We start from the raw sequence: 23,549 nt of genomic DNA, 5'->3' as shown, positions 1-23,549 counted from the left end.
GTTTCACGTAGGAGTTTCCACTGGTTTAAGTTTGTGTATAGACATGGCCTCAGATAGACTAAGGTCCGGTACTGAAATACTCACAAGGAACAGACACAGCTGAGTCTGGCCTCCTCAGCAGAATGATGTAACCACAACTGTTAAACTTGTAGGAACTGGCTTTGTCATTTGGGATGACACCACAAAGCCTCTGGTTTTGAAGGACAATCCCTTCTTCTTTATTTGATTCAATACATGCAGCAGTGCTTTCTGGAGCACGCAAATGCCCATAACACAGATAAACCGCTAGTTGGAATGAGTGAATTTGACATCCAATGGGCTAAAATTTCATTCTTTATCCCCTGCAAATTGTTCCAGTAAGAACCTCTTTGTAATGTTTTAATAAAGCAAATAACTAACCATTGCTCATCTTTGTCTGTAGCAGCCTGGCCTGCTTTACAGAGCTCACTATACACGAGTCTCAGCAATGCAAGAGAGGCTGATAAGCTTATTTCAACACAGCTTATTAGACTTTTTGTTGTGGCACTACAAGGCACCCCTCCTCTCCCGCCACGCGACACTGTTCGGGATTCATAATATACCCAATGCACAGGTCTCACCTCTTCTTTGTGACTGACATTTATTCTGGTTTTAATGTAAGGAAAAGCATGGGAGGTCGTCAAGATTGTCTTCCGCTTGAACTGTTCATGCAGCTCCCCATGAGCACGTCCGTCCAGGGTGAAGGGCGTGCAGTACATGAAACGCCGCAGGTTGTAGTTTTTGTCAAAATAGGTTATCCTGTCCTTCATCTCGTATGTGTCAAAGTAGGGCTCCACATAGGTTATTTGAATGTAGGCCTGTAATAGGGAAAACAAGTTTTCAGATAACAAAACACAATGCAGAGGGAAGCCAGAGTGCAAGGAGATAAATTCTGCTTCCTTCCATTTAGCTGCACAATAACCACCCTCACCTTTAAGAAACAGGACTATTTTTCACTCTCCTCCCTTTGGGGTACCTCCAGTAGCCCTAACTCACTTTTTACTCTGTCCTTACTCAAACAAAGCTCCCCTTGGCTTCTGTGAGAACTGGGCATGCTCAGCAGCTTGTGGGGAGGGGGAAAAGCAGCCCCCCCCCCAAAATGTGTGGGTTTCTTTCTCCTCTGTGCTCATCTGCAGCACTATTCCCCACTTCCCTATGGCACCTCTCTGCTGGTCCAGGACCCTGGAGGAAGGAGAGGGCAAGCCAGGTGCTCGAAGATGGGGGCAATTAATATTACACCACTCCCTGCATACAGCAGAGATGATGAGGAACAGATAATGCAGCATGAAGCTGTATTATCTTTTTCACTGAGCTCTCTTTGCAGTGGGGATTTCAGAAGGCCCTGACTTCCCACTGACCTCCCCAGGATCCACAGGGCCAAGGAGCATGTCCTGCAATCTATTCTGTGTTCTTCTGTGGGAACAGTGGTGTGTGTGGAATCTCCACATGGGGATCCTCACGGGTTTGCCACCTGTCAGCCCTCTCCAAGGAATTTCATTGCAGAAGAGGCAGTATCCAGCCCAGGATTTTTCCCTTTGTGCTTTAAGTACTTAGAAATGGCTTAAACTTGACAGTTGTACTTTGCATTCTTACCTTGTTAGGATCTAGTTTGCATTTGTCTACAGGGTTAGAGTCCTTAATCACTTCAACCACATCTTCACCAAATCGCTCGCCGTAAAATCCCTGAAATGGAGAACACTGCGTTGAAAGACAACACCTATTTCTGTAACCACCGCAAGAGGATTGGAGAGATCAGGCCAAATTCAGCACAGGCGCAACTCCAATTGCCTTCAATTCAAGCTGTGCCTGGGCTGAATTTAATCTGCTGAATTTGGAGAATTAATCAGTTCGGTTCTAGGGGTTACAGCACAAAAATTAGAAGCCAGGATGGCTCTAAATCCTTCCAATCTCATATGCTGACAAGTCATCTGGCCTCCTTGTGAATCTGTCACGAGGCTGAACATTGCGCACAACATGATCTTTTTGAAAAGCAGATGGTGCAACAGGACTGGAATTTGCTGGTTTGAATAAATTAGATGTGGGGTGGGGGAATTTGAATATCCAGATTCCAACCTCAGTTACACAATTTTAAATTTGGAGCAGCTCCATTAATTTCAATTGAGTTACATCAGCAGGGTAACTGAGATCAGAATCTGGCCCTATACTTGCCTCCATTTGGTCAGGGAAGGTACACCGATAAGTGAAACAAACTTTACAGGCTACATTTTCCAGTTATTTTAGGTGCCTCGTTTTTTTGGGCACCCAACCTGAAACACCTAAAAGGGGCCTGATTTTTTGGGGGCCTGATTTTTTGGGAGGGAGGTAGGGAAGGGAGAAGGGAGGCTTATCTCTTTACAGCCTATAAGTCAAACTAATATCTCCTTTATGCAGTCTCACTAAGGGGAAAAAGATAAACACCACCTGGTTTTGGTGGTGCAATGAAACAGAAGGGCTGTGCGGTGCAGTCAGGTGAGATCCCGGAATGAAATATTAAGAGAAAGGGGGAAATGTTAATGCAGAAGAAGAACAAATTTGAGAAGGATCGAGAGGAGTGACTGTAATAACCATATTAGCGAGGGCCAGCTGCACTGACAAGGATGAATACACAGTATAATACACCAAGAACATGGAAGTGATGTATCAAGTCTTGGCCTCTAGCTACAGGACTGAGTAAGTCAAATTATTGTTTCTGAGGGGAAATGCAGGGAGGCCATGCGGGCCCCTCTGAGTAGAGAGTGGGGTTAGTGGTGGGAGGGAGATGTGATGGGGGCATTGCATGGTAGAACCGTTCTTAGCAGCTGAGTCACTGAGCAGCGCTCTGGGAGGGCTGGGGTAACTTAGAGCAGCTTATGTTATGCAGCAGGCTGTTCTGGTCCCTAGAGCAGCCTAGAATCAGGCTCCAAGCAGCACAGCACAAAATCTCACCCACTGCCTTTGCCTAGTGATTGTTGTTTCAGCTACTACCTACGTTTCATGATAACAATCCAGCTTTTAAGGCTTGAGCAGCTCAATTGCAATTTACAGAGAGAATTTCAGGTCTGTCACAACAATCTCACCTCTAGTCTATGGGAAATTTCGGCTAGCTTTGTTATCGCAGGCTCCTTGTACACAAACTCTTGTTCATCCAAGTCTCCAAATTTAGTCCCGTAAAAACCAACCCGGAAGTATGTACCAAACATCCGCTTTCCATCCTACGTTTGGAGAGACAAAAGGCACTTCAGTATAAAGACTCGTTCACATATGTTGTAAACTTGAGTGTTTGCAAAAAATTTGCTCTTGACTTTGAACTGCCATTTGCTTTGGGAGGAGGGTGGGTGGAGGGGATAGAGGTACCTGGGCTAATCAACATGAAATTCAAGTTACAGCAAACACCACACTGAAGATAAACTCAAAACTAGTATCAAATCAAAGTTATTGGAGATAATTAATAGCCTGATCCTGCAATGAGTTCCCTCCTGGGAGGACCCCTATTGATTTAGGAGTGCAGCCATCCCTCAGGCAGAACCCACTGCAAGATCCTGAGCTCCACTGAACTCAGTGAAGCTGTGTAGACGTACATCAGCTGATTAGCTGGCCCTAGGTTTAAGGGAAATCAAGTTAGGGTCCTTATCCTGCAATTTGTAGTGACCAAGCAAGCAGACTGCTACATGTCTATACCGCCCCATTAAAGTCTAAGCGGCTCCAAGTCAGAGCCATCTGTTCATGCACAACTAACTGCAGGATCAGGGCCTAAGTCAAGATCCACTTATACTGTGATTTAAAAATAATCCAAAATTTAAAAGGTGTTTTATTTATTTTTTAAACATTGCATTGACAGAAGCACTTTCATTCTCCTAGGGTAAACTACAGGGCCAAAGTCACTCCGAGTGGAAGCAGATGCAATTCCATTGGCTTCCAGGCCCTTGCTCCCATTTAAGCCAGTGGTGAATTTGGCCTACAGAATGGAATAGCCATGACAATTAAAGTGAAACACACGGGTTTTTGTCAGAAAAGTCAAATTTTAAAAAAGTGAGACTGAAAGATCGGAAGAAACATTTTTTTTTAAAAAAAATCACACCTCTGATTTTGTTAAGGATCAAAACAACTCATCACGTTGCATGCAGAAACTAGACGTGCTTTTTAGAACATGTTCACCTTTACTCTCACGGGAAAGTGTGCGGCAGAACAGAATGCATTCTCTCTCTCAATCTTAGTGTTTGGGTGTCAAATGGCACCTCTACATGTCCAGCCCAGAGCGTGGGATTTGTATTTACTATTTTGCGGTGGGGTAATGCCGCAAGGCATTTTTGGCGACATTTGACTACTTTTTAGGTTAGGTGCAGAACAATTTCTGCAGTAAGTTGATCTTTTGTGGTGATGGTGAAAATAGTCTGGACGGCAGGAAGGATACAAAACTGATAAGATAAAAAGAATCTGATCCATGAAAAATGACCAGTCAGAGGAAAGCATTCAGATATCTGATGGGAGTTTTCCTTACTGCTTTTAAATATTGTAATAAAATTGTAGTTTGGGTGCATTCCCTTCATTTCAATGACTATATTTCTTTGTAATGAAAACACATAATTGTTTGCGAGCCACATTATCCCCTCTGCCTTGGTGGGTGGAGAGAACAAAAAGCAGGCAAATTAGAAGGGGTGGAAATGCCATTTTCAAAGCATCACCCCCCACCAGCCCAACCGAACGCCCTTGGGAGTTGTGGCTGATGAGCCCTTCAGTGCAAGGAGCTGCAGCACCTGGAATTCTCAGGTCCCTATGCTCATAGCAGGAAGTGGTTTTATTGGTTCCTTGTGCAGCAGAGGTGCCTTTCCCCTGGACAGGGCATACCTGCCTGCCTGCCTACCTAGCTCTCTGCATCTGGTGTACAGCGGAGAGCTTCCAGAGAGCAGGAGCTTTGTCTATTTCCACAAGAACAGGAGTTTTCCATACTCCCCTAGATTACCAGAACAGAGTAGAAAGGAAGAGCTGGAAGATGGCACAGCAGATGCGTGAGGTGCCCATGGCTGAAAAAAAAGCCTCAGGTTTGTTTTTGATGGGTCACATGCTGGTCTTGTTACAGGGAAGTTACTAGAGAAAAACATTGAGGCCCCACTTCAGCCAAGGACAGGGTGTAACTTTAAGCCATTGAGGAATCACACCGGGCCCGGCTTCACACATGTGCTTAAATGCGCCGCTGGATCAGTGCCCTAATGGATGATGGTATTTTAATCGAAGCATTGGATGCTACATTTGGGGACTATCAACCAGGACTGCCTCCGTATCTCTCAGCTACCCCTTATTTTCAGACCCATACCTCCTCCTATCCCACTCAGTCTTGGTGTCCTTTACTCTAACTTATCAGACTGACCCATGAAACCCAGGCAATGGACAATGTTATCTATGCTAAAGAAAATGCCTCCTCATTTCCAGCTCACTGTGCTATCTGTTTTCCTCTTTCCATCATTTGAATAGCAATGCTGGCATGTACTCAGCGCCTTTCACCACAGGATCTCAAAGCGCTTTACACAGAATTATTATGTCCATTATGCAGCTGGGGAACTGAAACACAGAGCTATTCAGTGTCTCCCCCAATGTGACGCGGAGCCTGATCCTGTACTACCTACATGTCAGTGGGAATTTTGCCATTGACTGACGAGCACAGGATCAGGCCCACAGCGAGTGAGGAACACACTTCAGGTCTCATAACTCCTAGCGCTCTTCCCTATTCACTAGACCATGCTGCCTTCCTTTTGGGGTCTTTGTCCCATGTTACAGGCCTGATCCCGCTCTCCTGGAAATAAGGGGGATTTTTGCTATGGATTTGCACTGGTAGGATTGGGTCATGTATCTCTCCTATTTGGGCCTAGGCAGGTTGAGAGGCAAGCCCTGCATCCTTTAGCCTTAATGATACAAAGCCATATTCCAAATCCATTTTTAAAAGTTCCTACAAGTCTCCACCGATGGCAATTCTAATGAGCATCTCCTGAAAGTCACTGAGCTCAGTGGGAGTGGAGGGCACATCCCACCTTCCAAGAAGTGCTCAGTTCTGTGCAGGATTGGTCCCTGGGGTTCTGATTGTCTGAGATGCTGAGCACTTCCGATGAGATGCACAGTGCCCTTAGCTCCAACTGCGCTCAGTTCCCCGCAAATTCATTTCTAAAACTAGCTGGGTTCAGTGTCAGAATGAAGGGGTTTGGGCCTGATAAAAAGAGATATTGGCTTCACCAGTGTGACATATTATTAAAAAAAATATATACTACTACCAAAGCAATGGTTGCTTAAAATAAAATGTGAAAGTCCTTCCGGGATGCATTTCTATGCGCCCACCTCACAACAGGAAAAAATCAAAACCCACGGATCTTTCAAAATCCAAGGCTCAACCACCTGCATGCTATTCCCTCTGAGAGGCTGTCCCAATAGGAAAGGAGACAAAAATGGCTTTAAGCCACCTCTGTGATCTCCTGATCTTGGGCCTGTACCGTCCCTGGCACAAGCTGGAGCAGCCTTCAGGCTGCTCTATTGTGTATAAGTCCCAACAGCCTCCTGGGTCACAGCAAGGGTTCAGAGGGATCTAGGGGTTTCCTGGCCATACCCTTATTCCCCAGACCATGCCGACACCAACCAAGGATTCCCCTAAAATAGAGAGAATTCTCACATGGCCAGCTTTTCCTGCTTTAGGGCTGCTTTGGGTTGTTGGAGTGGAGCAAATAAGCCTTAATCTTGGGGGAGAAATGGTGGCTAATGATTTCAATGGCATGAAGCACTATGCCAAGTAATAAGTGCTTGCAGGATCGGGCCCTTAGATTGTAAATTCTTGGGGCATGGACATTGTCATAGATACTTTGTTAAGCACTAGGCACATTTATGTTGCTATGCAAATATCCACAAGTAGGAAAAGAAAATGTTGGCTGTTCACCATTGCAAAATATTGAGGCTTTATTGGGTAAATTTACTAAACCCACATACAACCAGTGTGATCAGGTTGTGTGTGTGCACATGTACAGGTACATACATATGTACAGGGCAGTGACGGCAAAGGCAAAATCCATCTCCCCAATCTGAAGCCAGGATGGGGGCTTAGTACGGCCTCACACCACGTGCCAACATCCTTCACTATCATAAAGTCCATTTACAGTGGCTTTCTGTAACAATGAACAGTATTTTAAGCCAGAAACAAAGTCACTTAAGCTGAATCTCTGACTCCTGAAAATGATCCAAGCGAGACGATATGAACAGCAGGTACGATCCCTGCCGCGTCGGTATGGCTGGCAGCGTTGGTTAGCGCATTAGCCTTTCACCTCTGGAATCCTATTAGTCCAAATCAAAAAACTGCCCTGTAACATGGTGCATTCCAGCCCAAGGGGCATCTGTGTTAAAGACTCAGGACCTGAACAGCAGGGATGTTACAGGTCAGAACTGAGGAGCGTGGGTGGAGCTTTCATGGCACCTTGCTGCAGACTGTGAGATTTTCACTCCTGGGCTCCAGGGGCTTTGGTTTACACAAGTCACTCTGCTGCACCGGGGGATTGTGTTCCAGCAAAGACAGTCCCACAGTTCAGTCATGTGCTTCAAAAAGGAGTGAGCCTGTGTCAGTGCCTGGTGGGGCCTAAGCAGGAATAACACATACTAATAATTAAGGGGGGGTGGGGCTTTGAGGTACTCGGGACCTAAGCAATTGCTTAGTCTGCTTATGCCTAGCGCTGGTTCTGGATTGAGCCCACCTACAATAGGCAAAACAATCATTTTCAGACACTAGTTTGTGCTAAAAAGCTCCTCTGGTGGGGGTGGTCTGCCTATGTGGACATACTGTTTTTCTCCCTTCCCATAAGCGCCCACTTCAAGCACAAGCTACATCATTAAAATGTCTTGGGGGGGGGGGGGGGGTTCAATAACATTTAGCCCCTGGACAGCTGGGGCAGGATTTCTTTAAGGGTTAAATAACATGATAGGAGTGCTTATGGCACAAACTCTGGATCCATGTACGTGAACCCTGTAGCCGAGCTGCCCAACATGCTAAAGCACCAACTTCATCCCCCTTTAGCATCATAAGAAAGCATGTTTCCCTGATAAAAAACAATGAAACATCTCCTGAAAGCCTCCTTTCGTCTGCTGTCCCCTCAGCTTTAACCACTTGTGATCTCCAATGTGCTGCCATATGTTGCATCTGCTTTAAAGCCATTTATTGTTGGGAGGTCAGCCTTGCTAAGTGGGCACAAGATCACTGACAAACAAAGGAAACATTTTAATGTATATCTGGGTTTTCAAAGGCGCATAAGAGAGTTAGGTGCCTAAATCCCACTGAATTCCAGCCTTAATGCCTGTGTCCCTCTTCTCATCAACGAAATGCACAGCTGCCAAGCTTTGTGCAGTTCTGTGTATGACATGACATGCAAATTATTTGCAAATATACAAATCAGCTCATTAAATGTGCCTATTTGCAAATACCTTGTATATGATTATAAAACTTTGGCTTAAGGTCAATACACCTTTACCCCAAGCACCGTTGGGGTGCTGACAGGTGTCTGGGGAATAGGTGGGTGCTATCTAAGTGGAGGTGGCTGGGAGAAGCTTTGGGGTAGTTAAAGGAAGCTGGGTTTGGTGGGAAGGCCGGGGGGAAGGGTAGCTGAATAGCTTGAGGTAGAAGCTGGGGGCAGCTATGTTTGTGGGGCGGCTTTTGAGGGCGGGACATTGTGGAAAGTTGAGGGCAGCTGGCTGGGGTAGAAGTTGGAATCTGCCAGGGATGGTCTGGTTGGTTGCCAGGTTTGGGGGAGATCTGGGGCCAGTACTGAGTCCCCTTCCCCTCAGTGCCACTTGCTACTTCCTACCACCATCACTGCCGCCACCTGGATGCTCTTTCCCCGCTCAGCTCCAGTAGGGGGTGCAGCGACAGGGAGCTGGCTTGGCTGCCAGCTGACTATGAACACTCATGAACAACTAATTACCCCCGGTGCAGCCACAAGTGAGTATCTGCATGTGCAAACCAGACAGCTGGGTGCACACACACCCATCTGTATGGGCAAATGCGTAAGTGCTATTTTTATCCTTCACATATTTTTAGTAACAGTGAACCTCCTGGAATTGCGAAAAGCCCAGTTTCCAGCCTGGCTGGGAAATACCGAAGGGTTTTTGCTTGTGTTAAGCCAGTGTTTGCTCAAGTTACTATAACTAGCAGCCAAGTGAGCCAGTCAGGCAAGGGTTGATTGCGGAGTCAGAGGCAGTTACATGCAAATTTGGGATTAATCAATTCAAATCATTGTAGCTTTTGCCTAATGGCATTAAAAAACCCAGGTCAGCCACCTAGGACAAAGTAGGAAACTGGACACAAATGGGAGGTAGTTGTTCTTTGAACTCCACTGTCTAGTGTGAGAAAGGTGGCTCTCCAAAGGTGTTTGTTGACTGGGCAAGACTGAAGGACAACGTCAGTCTAGGGCAGAGATCGGCAACCTTTGGCATGCGGCTTGCCAGGGTAAGCCCCTTGGCGGGCCGGTTTGTTTACCTGCCATGTCCGCAGGTTCGGCCGATCGCGACTCCCACTGGCCGCGGTTCGCCGCTCCAGGCCAATGGGGGTGGCGGGAAGCAGTGGACAGCCCATCCTTCGGCCCGCACTGCTTCCCACTGCCTCCATTGGCCTGGAGCGGCGAGCGATTGGCTGAACCTGCGGACGCGGCAGGTAAACAAACTGGCCCGGCCCGCCAGGGGGCTTACCCTGGCCAGCCGCGTGCCAAAGGTTGCTGATCCCTCGGTAGCAAAAGTGAAACAAAGAATTGAATTCCACGGCTAATCTGTTGGCAATGGGCTAGATCAGCATTTCTCAAACTGGGGTCCGCGGACCCTCTACTCCAGGGAGTCCACGGGCCCCACTGATCAACTCCTCCCCCTTCCTCCCCCTTCTCTCTCGGTGCCTCCTGCATGCTGGGGAACAGCTGTTCAGCGGCATGCAGGAGACGCTGGCAAGGAGCGGGGACGGGGTGCACTTGGGGGAAGGGGCCAAAAGAAGTGGGGAAGAGGAAGGATGGGGTGGAGTGGTGACAGGAATAGGTGGGGCGGGGTGGGGTCTGGAGCCGAGTGGGGCAACAGGGGGTCCGTGAAAAATTTGAAATCAAAATGAGGGGTCCTCAGGTTGCTAAAGTTTGAGAACCACTGGGCTAGATGATAACGTAACATAATTTAAGGGTCTTGTGTTATGAGCATGTAGTGACTCTAATTTTGCCAGGATTTTCCCATAGAAATTAAATCAATTCCAAAGGCCTGTAAACATAGGACTGAAAACAAAACAAGTCATTTAAAACTATTACATTGTTTCTGAAGAGAGCTAAAAATGCAGTTATGAGGGAGAAATTATTAACAAAGCATTTTCTCGCCTATTATTTCAAGAAAAATAATAGGTCTTTGGGAGGAGACGAGAATGAAGGTGAACACTGAGTAGCCATTACAGAACTGGCAGAGCAGATAACAGCCACCATGATTTATGAAGGGTTCATGATTGTTATTATGCATGGTAAATACCTTTCAAAATCGCTGGGAATAAAGGTTTAAAGTTATCTCTTGCACACACACCAAAAGCTTTGCCAACTAGATTGACCTTATTAAAGGGCTGAGAAATTAGACACAGCGGGGGGCCATCTATTGACAACAGGGTAGCCTGGGTATAAATGCAGGCAGAACTGGCCCAAAATAGGTATGAGCAAAAATAACTCCTTCATACATGTTAGAGGGGGAGTTGATAACCCCAAATCTCTCTGTTATGGTGTTTTAAATTTTCTTGCTGATTTTAATCCAACGTACAAAGTCTTTAGACAGTCTTGCCAACTCTTAAAGTCTTTCAATGGTTGGTGGTTTTCTTAAAACCACCAAAGCACCAGCTCTTGGAGTCTTGTGATTCAGTAAGAATCTCCACTGGCTTTGTTTTTAAACCCACCTGGTTGCAGTGAAAAGCATGAAAAGGTGAATCCTAACAGCTCAAAAACCAGAAGGTAAATAAAATTATTAAAAAACTCATGATTTTTAAGCAACATCTCATGAATGTTTTGAGATCTGACTCATGAACACTTGAGTTGGCAATACTGCATTCCCTGGATCTTTTAGTTGGCATTGCTCTTTGGTAAATGAAATTATTGAGGTCTCCACAGAGTAAAAAAAAAAAAAAAAGAAAAAATCCACAAAGTAGGAACTTACCACAACAGACAATAGTAAAAGTGGGGAGTAGGGTCAGCAACCAGGGCGATAGAGGAGAAAACAGAAAGTATTTTAATTAGGGAAATTCCAAAAAACAAATAAGCAGCAATTGGCAGCAAATAAATAAATTAAAAAAAAAAAAGAGGTGCGCATCAATTAAAATATTTTAAAAAATAAGGAAAAAGAAAAACATGCAACAAATGTGAAGGCTACGAAGCAAAAAGCTCAGCAAAAGGTGGCAACGAAAGTGCACAAAGTAGACGAGAACATAAACCATGGGTGTGTTTTACCATGCAATAAAACAAGACTGAATGATGTTAAAATCATAACCAATGACGAGGGGATACTTCAGGGGTCGATTTAGCATCATGAAGATTGATCAAAATAGATGCTCACAGGCTTTCATTACTTATTGGCTATTGAGTACACATAACTTACATTCTATGATACAAACATTGGATTGCTTGGTCACCTCATCTGCTAGGACTTGTCACAGTAACAAGGCAAGTTCTTTTACATCAGAAATTACAAGTAAACTATTGAATTTTAATTCTTGACAAGCCAGAATTAGACACGAAGTTTATACATCTCTGGCCAAATCTCTAAGTGTAATAGAGAATATGTAGGACCTCTTATGTAGGCTCCAACTCAGAAACGCGTGTGCTTACGTGCTTTCCTGAATTGGGGTCTTAAAGTACTGAACAATCTTGATAGTAAGAGTGGACCAGATTGAGTTGCTTGATTTAAAGTAAAGCAGAAGCAAATATCAGTGCTTGAAAAGCTCTTTTGGGAACTGAGGAAAATAATCTAGGAGTGTATTTACAAAATGTTAAAAAAATCTTCTTAGACCATCGAAGTTGATGTATAGGAGCAAAAATGCAAACACAAGCAACTGACCTATGAACTGATTCATCAAAATCACAGTGAATTGGTTTGTGTGAGAGATCTAGTGGACACCGTTTATTTTTAATCCAAATGAGTGTCTCTCGTGGTGGATATTGTAGAAATGCAAGCAGAAGGCCTCTGCTAAAACTAAAGCAGCAGAACAAAATCTCTGGCATTAAAAGAATTGAGCTATTTTATTCCCACCCAAAAATCTGCATTAAAAAAAAGTATTCAGCATTTTTAATTACCAAGATTAAGTGGCTTTAGTATGAGCGAATGTCTGCTTAACCATGACACGTTTCGCTTTTGACACCTCTGAGCATAAGCACTTAAATCGACCCCTGTGGGTGGGGTGAAAATATGGTATGAGGAGATGATATTCTGTGTCAATGCTGATGAGAAGAATTATAAACAAAATATAAAAACAAACTAGTGATGATACAGTGGCTCATTCACCAAAGAACCTCATTAGTGGAACACATTGGCATCCATGCACTACCTACAGCTTCTTAGAAAGAGTTTCCTACAACTACCACAATCGTTTTATTGATATTTCTTTGGTTAATGAATTCAGTTTAAACAGCAGACAGCAACAGAAATACCCACAGCTAGCACATGTGGGCAAAGCATTGGCATGAGTCATCTGATCAATTAGTGTTCTTTACTAACTAAAATATTACCTACCTCCCAGCCAGTACTCTGTATAATAAAAAGTAAAAAGGGCATGTCACAGAAACAAAGAGAGATGTTTCAAAGGCCAAAAACATGACCACTAACGTAAGGTATTATTAATCTGAAATGGTCTCATTGATTATAAGTTACCAGGCACCTACAGTGGCCTATTGTTTCCTTTGGCTGAGAAGAACATTACATGATTGATTAAAGAGAGATCAACCACTTTTTTGTCCTTTATTATTCTGTTTATCATGTCTGGTTAATATCAGGAATTCTGGCACAGCCAGTTATGTGGAGAGAGCAGGGCCAGATCCCCAGCGGGTGTAAATCAGGACAGTCAGTGGAGCTATGTAGATATCCCTCCACTGAAGAGCTGGGCCCAGATTATACTTTTATAGAAGTGTAATTAAACCAACGGTCACACATACCCAGGCTATGTGAGGGCTGCATACTAAACCATCCTATTGGTATTTGTTTTAGAATTGGCTGCTGAGTTCTTACGCTCAGGCACAGAAAAGGACAAGTGCTATGGGCCAATCCTATAAGGTAACAAGCACCTCCATCTCCCATTGAGCTGAGGTCCACTAAGCTCAGTGGGAGTTGAGGCCTTTCAGCATCTTCCAAGAAGTGCTCAGCACCTCACAGGATGGGTCCCATATAACTGCTCTGACCCTGCAAGATGCTGAGTGTCTCCTATGTGGTGCCTTCAAATCCCACCGAGCATAAGCCTCAGTTCAGGAAATCTTCCCAATTCAGGACAACTTTTAAGCACGTGATTAAACTTTAGCTTAAAGTTAAGCATGTGTTTACACGGGGGCCACAGTTTTTACAATAAGCCCAATCGGAAGTGAGCTCAGTGATTAGCAGCCCATTGCCTGATTTTACATCACTGCCTTCAGTCGGAGCAGGATCAGCTAATATTGCACGGAAAAGAGCAGGAGATTGCACAATGTATTTAGCTGAGACTACTGCTTTGCTAATAACACAGCCCAGCTACCTCATTCCTAAGTGTTTGCTTTTTCAATGACATGGATAATGTTGTCTGACTTTTAGTTATACTGGTGGATACAATTTTAAGGATTTTTTAAAAAATAATAGATGTGTATTCAGAATGAAATCTAATTTCAGAGGCAGGGAAACAAGGATATTTTGATTTTCTTTTACATTTTTGTTTAACGAAAAAAGGATTTTGGTGAAGTTCAAAATAGCTCAGGCAGCCTATGAAGAGCTAAATAAAACCCAAACATTTCTTAATGTTATTTAGCGAGCTAAATGTAACAAACCTTTTTTTCCTAGCATGCAAACATATTTTAAAATAACACCTGAAATTATACATCTATAACTAGTAAGCACAATGCAACTGACAGATTTCTTATTAACTCCTCATCATTTTTGTTATTTACATGAAAAGTTTGTATGTGCAGACTTGACATCCTTGTGTGATTATAAAGGTCCCGAGAGTCAATGCTCATTAGCGATCCTTGCATTTAAAGTGGACCATCATTTTGATGTTATTCGTATAATCTGATTGAAAGTTAGCTTTGGTGGAAAACAACACTAAAACATTTCAAATATCTTCACAGCTCATACTGCAGCTGGAGATTAAAATCATTACCTGATGAACAATTTTGCTGAATGCTTCTTGGAGTTTACCATGAATTGTGGACAGTTTCTTGGCATCTCTGTTAGCTTCATGAATAGGAATAAGGACTTTGTAAACCTCGTTAACTGCTTCATACATGCCAGCCTACAAAAATAATATGTATCAGATGGATCTTTCTATCAATTTAACAGGAAAAGAAAAGAAATATACCTGGTATATAATGCATGCTCACAGTAACTATAATTACAAAATTGAAGTGGTTGCTTATATGCCTATATTTATTGTAATTTAATCAGGAATTTTTTTAGAAGAGTTATCAAATCCTCAGTAATTCATAGATCCCAAAGCACGTATAGTAACACATTTCTATTTATTTTTAATAAACGTATTTATTAGTGAAGAGGGGAGAGGCTTAACCAAATATTAAATAAGTCAATGGGAATAGTATCTATGTCTGAGAGCACAGTATGGCCCATTAGGCTTAGTGTGACTTGGGTCTATGTAACTTGTATATTGCATTCTCAAACTCCAGGAGATGGGACTTGTGAAGTGTCTCCCTGAAGCGTGTCTGCCAAGTAGCACCATTTGCCCTCTCACCCAAAGTGATCTGACTAGAGTTCCACCCATCACAGATGGATTTAGAAGCATCTGCAGAGGCACTATGCCTCCCTGCTCCCTCATGGCTTTGCTAGTCAATTGCAGGAAATGTGCTGCCAGGCTCTGTTGTCTGTTGCCCCGCCACAGGGAATTCCAAGTCATGTTGTGGTAAATAATTACCTTGTCCTTAAAAGCCTGTCTCTGATGGGTACATTGCTACCATTCCATTACCATCCCAACCTCTGCCCACTCCCAGCACCAGCCTGCGCTCTCCCTAGCCACAGATCACAAACCCGGCCTAGCAATCCGTGGAGGGGCATCTGTGGTATGAGGACAGGGAGGCCACAAAGATACCACTCACCAGCTGTGTGTGCCAGACCCCTCTACTCAAAGGGGTGGAAGGAACTACGTGGTCTTTAACTATTAATGTAGAGATAATATTCGTCTTTCACTAATGGTAAATTAGAACTTGAATTAGAGCTTCCCAACTAACTAAAACTCAATTACCTGAAATGTTGAAATGGAAACAAACCCACAAAACCCACTCAGTGATAGGCTATGGTTGATTACAAGGGCTAACTTAAGCTGCCCAGAAGAAAAAATGCGACCAGTGCCATAAAAATAAAGCAAGTGATATGGCAGAATTGTACAGTTTCATTTACAAAACATTTTCCTGAATACTGCCCAGCACTATGAGAGTTGCTGAAGTAGATATAGAGAGAGATTAAAATCTTCTACCATGGAGAAAGACGCTGCAGCCTGTTCCAGCAATCCCACCAGACCTGCTTCTGTAAAATACTTCCCAGAACAGATACCTTCTTCATCTGGTGAGACAACATCATCAGAAACTGCGGATTCTTCCAAAACATTAGAAGATATGTTCTAAGGAGAGACAATTTAGATAGAGTTGAAAAGTTTTATTTGAGCAACTACATTTAATACTCCAAAAGAAACAGTTAATCTGATACTGCGTCAAAAAGCTTTATTCAGTTTTTACTCAGGCCACATCCTCTTTGAAAGAGGCAAATTTCAAGTATTTTTCATTTCGCCACAGGCCCTGATCCAGCAGAGCGCTTATGCATATGCTTAACTTTAAGCCAGTGGGACTACTCATATGCTCAAAACTAAGCATGACCTTACATGCTCTCCTGGATTGCAGCCTGATGCTCTTAGTCACAACCTAATCACAAGAACAGTTTTAAACAACTGTTTCAGAACAGTTATACCCTGTCTGGAACAGCAAAATCGTATTAGATGAAGCTGTTTTCAGGACTGCTTCTTGAAAATGCTTCTTAACATGGCCAACTTTGATTTGTACTTAGGACTTTAATTATTGCTTCGTATCTCGGTATTAGGTGGTAGAAAAGCAAAATGTACAATTTTGGGGGGACGGAAGCACATTCCTACCTGAAATGTTACACACCCTACAGGAAGGTATTTTCGATCCTCAAGCATGCTTAAATATTCAGCCACGAGGGCTGCCGAGTGGACCAAACACTGGGCAGATTCAGCATGATTGCTCCTTTCAGAATGCTTTCCAGCCATGTTCTGTAACCAGGTCAGTCGCAGATCTGGGGAAGTCTGATAGCCCTTCGCAATTCTAGTTGAAAATAAACATCTCGCAATTAGTGTTTATTTACTTATATGTATATTTTACAAGTACCCCTCCATAGTTCTAGGCTTGAGATAAACAGCTATGAACTAGAGTCATATACAAAATAATTCCCTGGACTTCCAAGCTAGGAAACTCTTGGTGTTATCATTTAACTTTTGTATTGCAGCAGCACCTAGAGGCTAACCAAGCTGGGGCCCCCGTTGTGCTAGGTGCTGTACAAACACTGGTGTAAACATATGCTATAGCAGCAGCATAGGAAGAAACAGGGTGGTGTTTAAATAGAAGAACTCATTTAAAAAACATTTTGACAGTGAATGTAATGTTCTTGGGACATAATAGCAAAGGGCTTGATCCTGGGAGGTGCTGAGCACTCTAGCTCTGATCCAGCAAAGTACAGAGTAGTCCCACTGGCTTCAAAGTTAAGCCTGAGCTTCCGTGTTTTGCTAGATCAAGGCCACAACACACAGCCTCTTGCAGGATTAAGCCCTACTGGCTTTGGGCTGGACCGGGCATAGTGTGGGCAGACACTGTGTGAGCTTCCCCCCCTCCTCTGCCAATGCACTTGGAGCATAACCTGAAATACCCAGGCTGATTTAGTCTGGGCCCTCCCGAGCAGACACTGCCCACTGGGCTGAACAGTGCTAATTTCTGTGGTGGTTTGTGGGGTGGGACCCCCCCAAGTTCACCACTTGTCACCTGATCCAAGATGTGCCTTCCGTGCACCAACCTGCTACAGTGCATCAGGGGAAAAGGTGCCCTTATGCAGCTCTCTTAACAGCAATCACACTCCCAAAATCTTAGACATTTGGGCCATGTCTCACTGCAGGCTGATCAGACCTGGCCTGATAGTTTCAAAATAGACTAATAGCAGCCATTTTAGCTGCCTCTTTCTGTCCTGCTTATCGCTCCTTTCCTTTTGCCTACTGCTCGCTATGGCCTGCGCCTGGTCCCTCTGAAAAGACTAGTTGTCTTTTACTTCTGTGCAGCTAGACTGGTCCTGTATCCCAGATGCCTGGCACTAGTACACGGGACAGAATCTGGAATGGAAAATGTTAGACATTTTCCCTTCTGGGACCGATCTCTCTCCCAGTCTGCCCCACGCACGAGATGTTCTTCAGATATTTCACTGCTGAGGAAGGCTGCATTGCTAATAGCTTTTTATAAGAATTCGGTGTTTCGATGCTATTTTGGAAGCACTAATCTTAAGCATGGGAGGAAGAGGTTTGGTCAAACTCTGAGGCCTGTGGGTGAGTCTCAATGGCCTCCTGTATTTGTAGGAAAAGTGGTGCCACTGAAATATCTCAAACTGGAGGAGAGGTGAGCACCATTTGACCTTTGCATTAAGTGATATTGACATGCTCAGCACCATGGGGATCATGGTAACACAAGGAAAGCAGTTTTAAATGTAAAAACGGTGATTGCTACTTTTAAAAAAATCACTATGACAGGGTATTTCAAGTTCCTAAGATGGGAAATACAACATTCAAATATCACAGCTGATTGCATCCACTGTACATCTTCCGCAATAGGCATGTAAACTCTACCTGTACATCAAGTCTATCAGCATTTCTGGATCTTCCTGGTGTTCCTTCATTTTAACTGTATCAGATAGGATCATATGGAGGTTGAACACAAGATCCTGGACCTGTAAAACAGAAGCCGATGAAATGAATTGCCATCAGGAACCTCACTATACACTAAACACATTAGGGCCGCTGCCTATTCTGAATCTTTGTACATTTGCTCCTTGTTATCAGTGGGAGCTAATCAAGGGCTTGAGTTTTACAGAGCAGCTCATGGATCCCTCTCCAGGAAATGTATCCGACAGCCCTGCTATACGTGGCTTAATCTAAATCAGCCTGTTTTAAAAACCCAGAATGAGCCACGACCAAAGGCTTCATGAAAATCCAGCCACTCTTTCCAGCTAAACGTAACTCTTGGCCCGGTGGTATTTCTCTAACCTGATCTGGGAATGTCGTCTCCCGGAGTTCCAGATCTTCTTCAGCATATGTCAAAATAGTCTTCAGAGAACGTCTCAAAAATTCCTCATTGAAATTCTGGGACGTTCCCACCAGGGACGAGAGGGACATGGTCACCTGCATTTTCACTCTGGCAAAGTTCTGCAACAGAAAAGTTACTACAATGCAATGACTCCATAGGAATCGTAACTGTCCATTACAACGCCGTCACAGTGGCGTTTGCATCCTCCCACCAGCCATGGATGTGGGATAAAAAACAAACATTTAGTAACATCTTCCCTTTTTTATAGGGCCGGCCAGCTGAGCAGCCTCAGTTCCTTCCCTGCCTCTGAACAATGCATTTTTTTGGTGTCTCTGCCACTTTGTTTGTTGTGTGTCTTTGGCTGGCATATGGCAGGGGTACTTCGCTCTAGACGAGTGTTCTCCAGAGAAGAGCTGTTAGATTTCCCTGCCTCTTCTTGCTCCTCTCTTGAGCCTGGTGTATGAAATGACCCATTGGCCCCAGTCCCTTTAGAGGAAGAGATTACCCCGTGTGTGCATGACCTTCTATTTCAGGTACCCCATTCTGTGTTGTTTCAGCCCACAGGCCAAATCCTCAGCAAGAGGGTACAGAGGCATTATAGTTTCAGTGGACAGAGCCCTGTGATAGCGACTAAGTGAGCTCAGTTCCCTTCCCCTTTTTGCTCTCAATTTAAGAGCATCTGAGCCCAGAAGCCTGTGCACGCTTCAGTCTCTGCTGTTCACAAACAGCAAAGATTTTATCACAAGATGAAAGAAGATCTAATCTCAGCTACAGGAACTCTGTATTGAAACACAAGGTGTTTGGGGTATACTTTGTGAGATTGCTGCAGTGGCGCTGTTAAAACATTTAATAGTAAAGTGAACATTGGGAGCTCTATTTGTAACGTAAAGTGCATATGGGGAGAATCAGGCTGAGATCCAATTAGATTCATAAAGAATACAGAACCAACAGCACCTAATTAGTCTAGATTCATGCAGACCTTTCACAGAGGACACACTTAAGCCTTGTGATGGGACAGCCGAGGGGGCAGGTTGTGGCTCTCTTACAGGGATGCGCAAGGCGGGCAGAGGGCAGTTCCTGCAGTGGCCTCAGGGATGCTGCCCCGGTAAGGGTACAGAGGCGTAAGGAGCCGGCAGGGCCGCAGAGGAGAATGCCTGTTGCGCTCTCCTAGGAGGTAGTGCAGTGGTGGCATTTCCCAGGAGTGTTGTGCATCACTGTGTGCTCCTGGCCTAATGTGGCCCCACACCATCTCCTGCAAGGGGCCTGTGCCTAACAGCCCGACCTGGCCCTACAAAAACAGTGGGTAGTAAACAACAAGTCATTCAGTTTGAGAAAAATTCTACACTTCAGCAGAGGTCCTTGTCCATTTTTTTTTAATAAGTCCCTATGAAATTACAGAGGAGGCAGCTTGGTCTAGGGGGTCAGGGCACCAAACTAGAATGCAGGAGGTTGGGGTTCTAATTTCTGCTCTGCCACTGACCTGACGTGTGACACACAGCAAAGTCACTTCACTGCTCGGTGCCTTTGTTTTCCCCTCCTGTTCTTTGCATGTCTTGCCTATTTTGATTGTAAGTTCTTTGGGGCAGAGACTGTCTCTCACCAGTACAGCGCCCCATATCGTGGGTCCCTGATCACCAGTAGGGCTTCTAGGTACTACCGGAATATAAGCAAACTCCAAATGATGCTAATAAAATAACAACAGCAGCCATATACTTACATTTCCAATCTCGAAGTTCTGCCTCATAAGGAGGTAAAGAGAGGCACTCGCATGGGACCGTATGGTACTAATGCTGCTGCTGCAATGTCGCAGAAGCCTCAGGCAGAGATCAGCACACTGCTCGGTCTCCTCTTCGAACAGCAGCTCAGGGAACTGTAGCGAAAGCACATGAGAAAAGTAATTCTGCTGAGGCTGCCAGCATCAACTAATGGACCAAGTTCAGAGGTGAATCTAAGGATTCATCTATGCGGACAATTAAACCGCGGCAAGCTGGGGCGTGACTACCATGCACTAGTCTGCTGCGGTCTATCTGTGTGCGTTAGCAGCTCGTTAGAGTGCTCTGGGCTAGTCCTGTTACAAAGAAGACTAGATCAAAGCGCTCAAACGAACTGTTAACATGTGTCAGTCAGATGCACGTGGACAGACAGACCACAACTGGCTAGTGGGGGGTTAGATTACACCCTGGCTTGCTGCCGTCTAACTGTTCACAGAGATGAGCCCTAAGTTACATTACAAGGAGTTCATATCGGTGTAAATTACATTTTCTTCCAGTTCCCTCAGTTTCTATGTTAAGCCAGGTTAGACTCCTAGCCTTTCTTACTCAAACTTCATGAGACTCATGGATCAAACTCGAAGGTCCGAGGGTCAAATTCTGTACACTAGGTTGGACTCCATTAAGATATTAACGTCTACATGTCAAGAGGGCGTAAATTACATGACAAGGAGCTGGAAGAAGGAGAAGAAAGGTGACGTTACATTAGGATAGAGGGTCCTTGGTGCGCATTAGAGCAACATGGGCTCCTTAGGCACTGGTAGGGTGGGGGTAAGTCGCTCTAAGTAGGTCTCAATGACTAAGAGGGGCTCTAACTTGCCCATCAGCTCAGTGTGTGATATAATTTTAACAAGCAGCCCAGCAAAACAAATTCATTTTGTCCACAGTAGTCAGACCTGAAGTGTATGACTGCAGGTAGCAAACATGAAGAACAAACAGCCTCCTTCCATTCATCAAACCACACAGCGTAAACACTAACGTTAGGAACTACAGACCAACAGCCTTGCAGTGACATGACCCGAATACTGAAGAGAAAACCCCACTACATGTGACAGCCTCCTGCAGGACACTCACCTTTGAAACCAGAGCTCTCTGCGTGGCGAAGCAGTGTTGCAGATAAAGTGCACTTTGATTACAGGCCATGCTGTGGAGAAGAACTTTCAGCACCCCACCGAGAATGCTCTCTTTGGATTCCGTCACAGACACAGTCTGCCGTTAAAATTAAATCAACAGTCACGTGAACAAAGTTAACCCTTCGGCCGATCAGGTGGTGCTACTGTCCCGAATAATCTGCACTGACCTATTACAAATGTTTGAACCTCACAAGTTTCTGAGCCAAATCCTCAATGGGTGGGAATCAGGAGTCCTACTGAAGCCGATTTACACCTTCTGAGGATCCGGCCCTTGAAGCATTATGTATGCACTAAGCTCTATTACAAATACTGTTCTAAAGACACACTTTGGCTGGCTCTTGTGTGGGTTTGAAGGTGGAAGATGCACCCAACAGAAGAGCCAGCCACAACTGGATTCTCTGTGTGAAATTCTGGCTCCACTGAAGTCAACAGAGGATTTGCCATGGACTTCAATGGGGCCAGGATTGCTCCCCGCTAACACTTAAACAACATAAGAGACAAAGAACAACAGGGCCATAGTTGCAGAGGGGAGCTCCCTGCACCTCCTTATGGGATAGTTCCGGTACCGTCCCCATGTGCCTCTGGGAAGCACAATTCCTCCTGCTGAGCCCTGGGGCAGAATGGCAAACCTGGGAAGGAACTAGCAGAAATTTGTCAGAGGAGAGCAGGACCATGGAATTATGACATATTCTGCCAGGCATTAGTTACACAAAACACGCAAGCAAATATTTCCGGCATTACTCTAATGAGGGCGACAAGCACCTTTACAGAAGGCTGGAGGAACGTTTGTGATTTACGAAACAGACTGTTATACGGCTGGGGAAAAAGATCACTGTGATCTTTTATCTACTCTAGGATCTCTCCTCCTGGATCCCTCTTTCTGCTGCAGCAGCAAAGTTTAAATACGAACAGCAAGAGGGCACAGTTTAAGAATCTGAACCACTTAACCTGCTAGCAAAATGTTATTCAGACATCTGCAAAATCCCCCTCTTCCTTACCTGGACAACTATTTCTAATGTATCCAAAATAATCAGATTTGCTTCAGTTGCAAGATTTCCATCAATAAGCGCTTCATGTTCTATCTCTGCCCTTGATCTAACAGAAGAAAAGACAGCATTCAAGTTATAGTTAGTTTAAAAATCAGTACGGCACATTCTCAAGGCTCACCAGTGGGAAAAACCTTGCTATAAATGCACACAGTTAGTTATGGACAACACCACAAGAATATCTAAATGCATTAATATATGTAAGAGTGCAGAGGGAGGGAGAATTGGGTTTTTTTATTAATGTATAAAATATACTATGCGATTTAAGTTTAACACCCTCAGGCGAGGTCATGATAATTTCTTTTTCCTTTCATTACTCTACCAGTAACCTCTAATAACAGTGTAAGCATCAAAGTCCTGCTTCAAAGGTGGTTTAATAGCATTGTAAGGCATGAAACAAAAGAAATAAAACACCTTTAACTTTATTTTACAGGATATGAGCACAAGATGGTGCTCTATGAGCTAGTATTTTTGCCCTGTTTGCACTAGTTTGCCACTACCCAGTAGCTAGGTTGGGTCCAGTATATTGTACGTAGTATGTATATCTGGTATTTATTCTTTTGCCTCTACATTATATTAAAGGTTTTTAAACATCAGCTTTCTAGAGAAAATCATATGATTGTGCTATTAAATACAATGCACTTGCTTTCCTGGAAAAGCTGACTGTGGTCCCAGTCCTACTCACACTGGTAGTCCCATGTCTTCAGTGGCACTATTTAAACTTCAGTAAAATTAGCTGGATTCGGCAAATACCCATTAGTAATTTTAAGTATGTGATTGTGGCTTGCCCTGCTTGGCTGAGCAGGAAGGTAGGTGGGGAGGGTGCTCCCCTTGCATCCTTGTGTAGGGAAAAGCTACAGTATGGGAGGGACACACAACTGAGCTGGCTGGATGCAGGCAAAACCCGCACGCCGTCCTTTCCAAGTGCCAGAGCACCCGCTACAGCACTGGCTCCTCCAGGGCCCTGGGAGCAATTCTAGCTGACTCAACCAAATTTTCTCCTGGAGCTCCTGATGCAGCATGCCTGCCCCACATCCTGCCCACCACGGAGGTCGT

The 23,549-nt window shown here is 44.4% G+C and overlaps 1 protein-coding gene across 4 annotated transcripts in view; it reads right to left on the bottom strand.

Annotated features, from left to right (window-relative positions):
* The window catches only part of DOCK7 (dedicator of cytokinesis 7), a 142,344-nt gene that overhangs the window by 6,000 nt on the left and 112,795 nt on the right, over positions 1–23,549 (bottom strand). For 2 of the 4 annotated variants that reach the window (XM_039484526.1, XM_039484528.1), the window contains 12 exons: positions 22,446–22,542; positions 21,389–21,523; positions 20,263–20,415; positions 18,506–18,664; positions 18,089–18,189; positions 16,337–16,529; positions 15,668–15,811; positions 14,345–14,476; positions 12,739–12,753; positions 3,075–3,200; positions 1,612–1,701; positions 600–836 (listed from right to left, as the gene is read on the bottom strand). In XM_039484526.1, the coding sequence (XP_039340460.1) occupies positions 600–836; positions 1,612–1,701; positions 3,075–3,200; positions 12,739–12,753; positions 14,345–14,476; positions 15,668–15,811; positions 16,337–16,529; positions 18,089–18,189; positions 18,506–18,664; positions 20,263–20,415; positions 21,389–21,523; positions 22,446–22,542 (1,582 nt within the window). Of the gene's footprint in view, positions 1–599; positions 837–1,611; positions 1,702–3,074; positions 3,210–12,738; positions 12,754–14,344; positions 14,477–15,667; positions 15,812–16,336; positions 16,530–18,088; positions 18,190–18,505; positions 18,665–20,262; positions 20,416–21,388; positions 21,524–22,445; positions 22,543–23,549 lie in introns of all 4 variants that reach the window. The other 2 variants (XM_039484527.1, XM_039484529.1) reach the window with 1 other exon arrangement.

This window comes from Mauremys reevesii, linkage group 8 (genome assembly GCF_016161935.1).
Source record: "Mauremys reevesii isolate NIE-2019 linkage group 8, ASM1616193v1, whole genome shotgun sequence".
NCBI lineage: Eukaryota > Metazoa > Chordata > Testudines > Geoemydidae > Mauremys > Mauremys reevesii.
The sequence above is the reverse complement of the archived record's forward strand: the minus strand, read 5'-3'. Positions and strand labels throughout refer to the sequence as shown.